Consider the following 6,471-nt stretch of genomic DNA (forward strand, 5'->3'; position numbering starts at 1 on the left):
CCCCCCCCCCTACCCCCGGCTTGCGCAGGTATCGAAGCGCTGCCTGTGGAGGAGCTTATCCCTTCGGTAGGCAGGTCGTACCGGGAGCTGAAAGATCAGTCGGTTGCTCAGGCAGGGCCCGGGAAGCCGAAGCGAGTTGGCCGCCTTCGTCCCGGGGTTTTGGGGCACACCTGGGAACCGGGTCCCTCCGGCTGGGGTGCTGGGCCGGGGTCTCGGGAGCCAGGCGGTGCAGATCAGGTTTCCAATGGCTCCCGGGAGCGCGTTGCTGGTGAGGTGTGCGGCCATTGTATCCCACTGCTGCCCCTCGCTTACTTTCTGGGCGCAAACTTCGGGTTTTTACAGCTTTTGCATCCAGCGTTCTGTCTCGATGCAATTCTGCTGAAAACCGAACCGGGCTGAGCCTCCGGCTTTGCCCTCTTTCCTGATGCTTAGTTTTTGGAAGTTAAGTACAATTCAGCAACCAAAGGTTAAAGGCAGTATTAATCACAAAGCTAGTATACCCTCCCTGAGTACATAATTACTATCTAGAGAGGTGTGTGCTCAAAGATTCTGAGGGTAGCTAGGAAACAAATGCTCTCAGGATTATAGTTCTGGTAATTTAGGACTGCTGCTTCTGGTTTTGATGTCTCATTATTTATAGACTGATCCCCAAGATTCAGTCTCACGTACGTTCTCTGGAGAATGTCCCGTATGCTTTCACGCAGTGCAGTGAGATGGGTAATGTGCTTTCTGTGAGCAAATGGAATGGCACTTGGTAGGATTGTCTGCAGCTGTGGGAGGGGAAGAGAGGGAAGGGAGCGGGCAAAAGCTATAAATGGATTTAAACAAATGCTGTAACTTGAAATTTACCCTAATTTTAAAGAGGACTAAAAACCACGTCTGGTACCTCCTACCCTTACGATTTCTTGCTGACTCCTGTAATTTGATGATTTATTCTGAAATCTGTTTTGAAATCTCTCTTCCTTTCCAACAAATGAGACATAGAAACTGGCAAGTTCATCGGTTCCATGAAATACACATGCAAAAATATCCTTCCCTGACACCTGAAGTTTTTGTTAACAAATGAGTAAAGGGGAAGACATCTGCTGGTTAAAAGCTAAGATCAGAAGTCTGTTTATGGACACTGGAATCAGTATCTTAATTTTCTAAAGTATTAACCACCCAGTGTGGCCATATATTAAACCAAACATTCTCTAATTTGATGAGAAACTTTGGAACTGTTGAACGCTCATCCCTGTAAGACGACGTGTGGGGTTTTGCCGTAAACGAGGTTAGCAGGGGCTGTTACCTCTGTCTTAGCTCAAAGCCTTCTGCTGCGTGCGCAGTCCTGCCCACCCGCTCTCGTGGCTTGGTTTTGTTGCCCGGTTGGTGTGCAAGCTGGAGCCACAGTTCCCAGCTGTGGTCTGTGCCACCTGGCCCGTGGGTTGCCGGCAGTGTTACAGAACTGGGAAGCTCCCCAGCCGTAACAGAGCGCTGCCGCCTGTGACAGCAGTGGGTGACGTGACAGGTTGCGCGGCAAGGAGCGTGTGCCGTGCTGTGGCCAGGGAGCGTGCTGCTTAATGGGTCCCCTTTAGGCGCCTGGTCCCTCTGTGCCTCCCTTCAGCGGCAACTGGGTGCTGCTCCGCAGCGTGCGAGGCAGGGTACCGGACACCCCCGGGTGCGTTTGCTGGAACCACAGGTTCAAACCCACATATGTTACCACGTGCCTTGCAGAGCCTCTTGATGCCCTCCGATCTCCCTGGATCTGTGCAGGCAGGCCTTTTAAGCTGTAGCCCTTCCTCATTCATTTGTGAATGAATGGGAATCAATAGATTTGGTGTAAGTTATGTATAATGGTAGCATGTTACATAGCTGCAGTGCTGATACCTGAACACATGCTCATTTTCAGTGTCTCAGACTTTTGGAAAAGGACCAGAAATTTGTATCTTCTTTTGTTTAAAACTTATTTTAATCAATACTTTAGATCTTGAAAAAGACAAAAAGGAAATGAATATTTAATTGGGAAATAATTTCACTTTTGATAAAAATAAATATATGGAAACTCAAGTTTTGGTCAGCTTCTGACGTGCATGTTATAGTAAAATGAGAAATGGATATTGAGGATTGATGTTGTTCTTTGCATTTTCAGTCATTTGTCTACATCTCCCATGTTTGGGATCCACCTTTTCAAGAACTATTTATTGATTTTTCTGAAAGTAATTACGTGAGGATTTATCTTTTGAAATATAACACAGCTCATTCAGCCTCTTTATGCATTAAAACCTAAAAGCATTTTTCTAATTTTAACCGAAAGGTTTTAACACTCGTACAGATTCTTGAGAAAACCATCTTGACTTTGAATTCTACTGCCTTATGGAATTACCTGCTCAGGGGAATGCTAGATGATACGCTAGCAAAAAAAGGCTTTAACTTAATAGTTTCCAACTGCAATTAAAAGGTGTCTACATTTATAAGATTCCTGAAAAGCCTGTAAATAATCCAGTTTGTTTTTATATTTAGATGACTTTAAGCCTGCATCTATTGATATGTCCTGTGAAGGAGACCTTAAAGTTGGCAAAGGTGAACAGGTGACAATAACACTGCCAAATATCGAGGTGAGTGGGGTGGCTGAAGAGTGGCGAGCCTAAGGGAATGATTTGTTTTGTTGTCATAAGTATATACTGAATATAGAAGGATATGAAGTTTCAGTGCTGTTTCAGAGCTGCTTGTGTGATTTTTACAGTAGGAAAACGATTGCTCTAAGAATGTAGAATTACAAAAGGCCTAAAGGTTAAACAGCTGCACTGTAACTTTAAGTGTGTTCACTGCATTGGAAATATGCTGTAGGATGACCCAGAAGTGTTGCGTACACAGAAAACCTTCATGTGGATGTTGGCAGTGCAAGTTTCCCCTTGGTATTTATTGCTCTAGTGCAGTTCTACAGCAGGAAAGACTGGAAAGGGAAAATTTACTACCTGCCATGCTTTACTGCTCTGCTGATATGGTAACTGAAACCCCTTTTGGTAAAAGGAGTCCTACAGTGAGCATGCTCTCATTGGGAAATAAGCGTTTAAACAGTTTCAAACTAAGCTAAGCTGGGTGAAATCCCGTTCCAGTCAAACACCAGCTGCTTTTGGTCCTGGCTACTGTGAATCTAATTTGAATTAACCGATAACATTTTTAAAGGCTAGAAATGATCACTTACAGTGAACTTGTCATCACTGTGATGGGTTGCTGTTTCTAAGAAAAGAAAGATTGCAGGAGTAATGCTTACTGAACTTCTGATTTAATAGGGCTCAACTCCACCAGTGACTGTGTTCAAGGGCTCAAAGAAGCCTTATCTAAAAGAATGTATCTTAATTATCAACCACGACACTGGAGAATGTCGCCTAGAGAAACTTAGTAGCAACATCACTGTGAAAAAAACCAGGTGGGTGATTTACAGGAGAAACAACTGTGCTTTACTCATTGCGAAAATCAATTTGTTAATGAGCCTAAATTGAGATACATAACTACCCGTTCCTATTTTTAGCAAAACATCATTTTTTGAAAGTACCTGGCCCTGTTTAATAGAGTGAAAAGCCTGCTTTCTCAGCACACTGACTTCACAGCTTTCGAGTCTTAACTGGCAGAAGAAATGGGAATTTTTTAAAATTTTATTTATTTATTTACTAAAAAATGTCACATTGTTGAAAGAGATGGTAGCTATTTTCTGATGAGTTGGGGGGGAGGTACTGTTTGGATAGTAGCTTGCGTACTCTATTCTGACTTCTAAATGAGGAAATAGATAAATTCTGTGACATATTTCAGTAATATTAATGGCTTGTTTTTCTCATACCAAGTTTTTGCGCTTTTTTCTTTTTTTTTTTCTGCTGCTGCTAAGTCTATATAAGTAATTTCCAGCAGAATTATTATTAAGTGATCCTGGGTAGCCAGGTATAAAAACAAATCAACTGACAGAGGGTTAAAAAGTTATTAGCACTGTATTAAAAAGCAATTTTTAATACAGCTATATATAATTATATGCCAGTATAATAACGTACCTAGAAATCTAATGATGCTGTTTAGAAAGGCATGACAAATAATTCCATAACTTAAGATACTGTATCCCCTGTATTCTTGCCTTTTTCCTTGCATTTTGTCTCCTAATAATTAAAAATCTTTTGCTTTTACACACAGAGCTGAAGGAAGCAGTAAAGTCCAGTCTCGCATAGAGCAGCAACAGCAGCAAATGCGAAATGCAACTAAGGTTCCAAACAATGTTAAAAATTCTCCACCAAAAGAAAAGATGTTTCCGTCTTCTCCTATGGATGATATTGAACGAGGTAAGCTCCACTGGCACGTAAGTTTCAGAAACTTTGCTCTTAACTAACAATTAGTTTTTAAGACCCAGGGTTTTTTCATTGTGTGGGGTTTGTTTTTTTGGTTTTTTTTTTAATTTGAGCTTCACACAAGCAGCTGATTATGTAAGTACTTTAACCTGATATGGAAATGAGCACTCTGGCTCAAGTGGTAACAAAGCAGTATTTTAAACTTGCTAAGGTAAAAAATAAGATGAACCATTAGGCTTAATAATACCAAGGGTCCTACTGCTTGCTCTCCTTGATTGTCTTCTGCTGCTACTTTAATCAAGTATATAGTTGGTTATATTGTGGCACTGGAACCAACTGAGTCACTTCCATTTGACATCACTCCTCATTCTTTCTCTGTATTCAGCAAACGTATAGGTTACAGTGCTTTACAGCTCAAAACACATTTTAAATTACCAGATAAGACCTTGTGAAAGATGAGGTTCCAGTGAAAAAGATGGCTAAAAACCTGCATAAATCAACCTTGAACAGTGCTATGTACTGTATTCTTGAGAGACTCTGGTTTGGTGCAACACTCATATTTCATGAGTATTTCCTTTTGGAGGACAAGGAAGATGGCAGGTGGTAATTACTTACTACAGAAGTGTTGACAGGTGGCAGTTTCATTGACTGGAATTGACATCTGCCTCCCAAGATGTTCTGAATTCCTTTAAACAGATTTTTTTTTTTTTTCGATGTGTCATTATGAAGGGTTTGGGTTTTTGGTTTTTTTTTTCCAGTTTCATCTTAAACTCTGACCAGAAATCTATACTACAGAACAGTACTAGAATATATCTAAGATTGCAAAGAGGAAGGAGTACTTGAGCACATGGAATAAGATGATGCTTTTTCTTGGTGGTCTGTTGTTTTGAGAGTAGTGGTGGTGTCAAACACATTGCAAGTCACCAAAGGGGCTGCTAGCATGTGTCAGACTCTTGAGTAGTGTCAGTCCAATTTTGAGTAGTACTAAAGATGTGGAATAATTGACAAACAGGGATATTGGGGACCTTTTGAAGTCGTCTAGTCCATCCTTCTGTCCTAAAGTCAGATTTCTGACATAATTTTTTAACCTGTTCTTAAAGCCTTCCAGTGACAGATCCTGTGTTCCCTCTGGCAACCCATTCCAGAGCTTTGCTCTCCTTACTGTTCAGGTTCTTCCTAATAAATAATCTGACAGTAAGCCCATTGCTACTTTAATATTTATCATGCAAGTATAGACCAGATTGCTGCTTTTGAGCAGTCCTTTTTGTACTTAGAAGCTGCTATGTCTTTCCCATTCTTTATGCAAAATGATGCCAGCTGGTTCAATATTTCCTTAGAAGTTAAGTTTTCTAGATCCCTGATTCATTGTCACTCTATCTATCTTACAATGAGGCCAAAAACTTTCTGAAGTATAGTGCTTAAATGCATTTACTGTTTCAGCTAAGGTTTTAGCAATGCTGAGTTGAGCAGGAAGACTGTCTTACAGACACTATTCATCTTTATAAACAAAAACCCAATAGTATCACATCCCAGTGTAATGCTTGTCATTTCTGCAACAGCATGGCGTGGTAGAACTGTGCGTAGTGACCCACTGTAACTCACAGACTCTTCAGAAGTGTTGCCTGCTTAATAGTTCTTCATCCCATGGTTGTGTAACTGACTATTCCTGCTTAAGTACGCTACCTTGAACTTGTTACTCACTTTTTCTTGGGTGGGGGAAAGATCATTCTACCTTTGTCCTCTATTATACATTGCAGCCCTTCCTACACTGTTTGAAAATACTTAATTTAAATTCTGTCAGATTAAATTATGTCAGAATTCAAGGCAGAGATCTTATTCCTCAGTTTTTGGTATTAACTTAGCCTTTCACTTAAGATTTTTCTCTTAGACATTGGTGAGAGCAGGGAGGAAGTGGAATTAAATGCATAGGACTTGGGTTGTATCTTTTAGTTAGCTTACAGCTCCAGATGTGTGGTAGATCAGTTGTTTCTTTGAACTTTCTTCTCTAGAATTAATTTTGAATGACTTCTTGATTGTTCTCCTAGCTGCACCCAAATTTTTGCCTTAGCTTTTTTGTTTTCTTTTCTGTCCTTAAGCTGTTCTCCTATCCATGCCCTTAGTAACAGAAGGATGCCTCCTCTTGCACCCCCCCCCCCCCCCC

General features: G+C 40.9%; 1 protein-coding gene across 3 annotated transcripts in view; it reads left to right on the forward strand.

Moving 5' to 3' along the window:
- Positions 1-1,991: 1,991 nt before the first annotated feature.
- The window catches only part of EAF2 (ELL associated factor 2), an 11,571-nt gene continuing 7,091 nt past the window's right edge, over positions 1,992-6,471 (forward strand). For 2 of the 3 annotated variants that reach the window (XR_774427.1, XM_010568740.1), the window contains exons 1-3: positions 1,992-2,594; positions 3,273-3,409; positions 4,159-4,304. Coding sequence is in view for 2 of the 3 variants with exons in the window: in XM_010568740.1 (XP_010567042.1) it covers positions 2,526-2,594; positions 3,273-3,409; positions 4,159-4,304 (352 nt within the window). In the remaining variant the exon portion in view is untranslated. The remainder of the gene's footprint in view (positions 2,595-3,272; positions 3,410-4,158; positions 4,305-6,471) is intronic. The other variant, XM_010568750.1, reaches the window with a different exon arrangement.

Source organism: Haliaeetus leucocephalus, unplaced genomic scaffold (genome assembly GCF_000737465.1).
Source record: "Haliaeetus leucocephalus isolate CR32 unplaced genomic scaffold, Haliaeetus_leucocephalus-4.0 Scaffold1, whole genome shotgun sequence".
NCBI lineage: Eukaryota > Metazoa > Chordata > Aves > Accipitriformes > Accipitridae > Haliaeetus > Haliaeetus leucocephalus.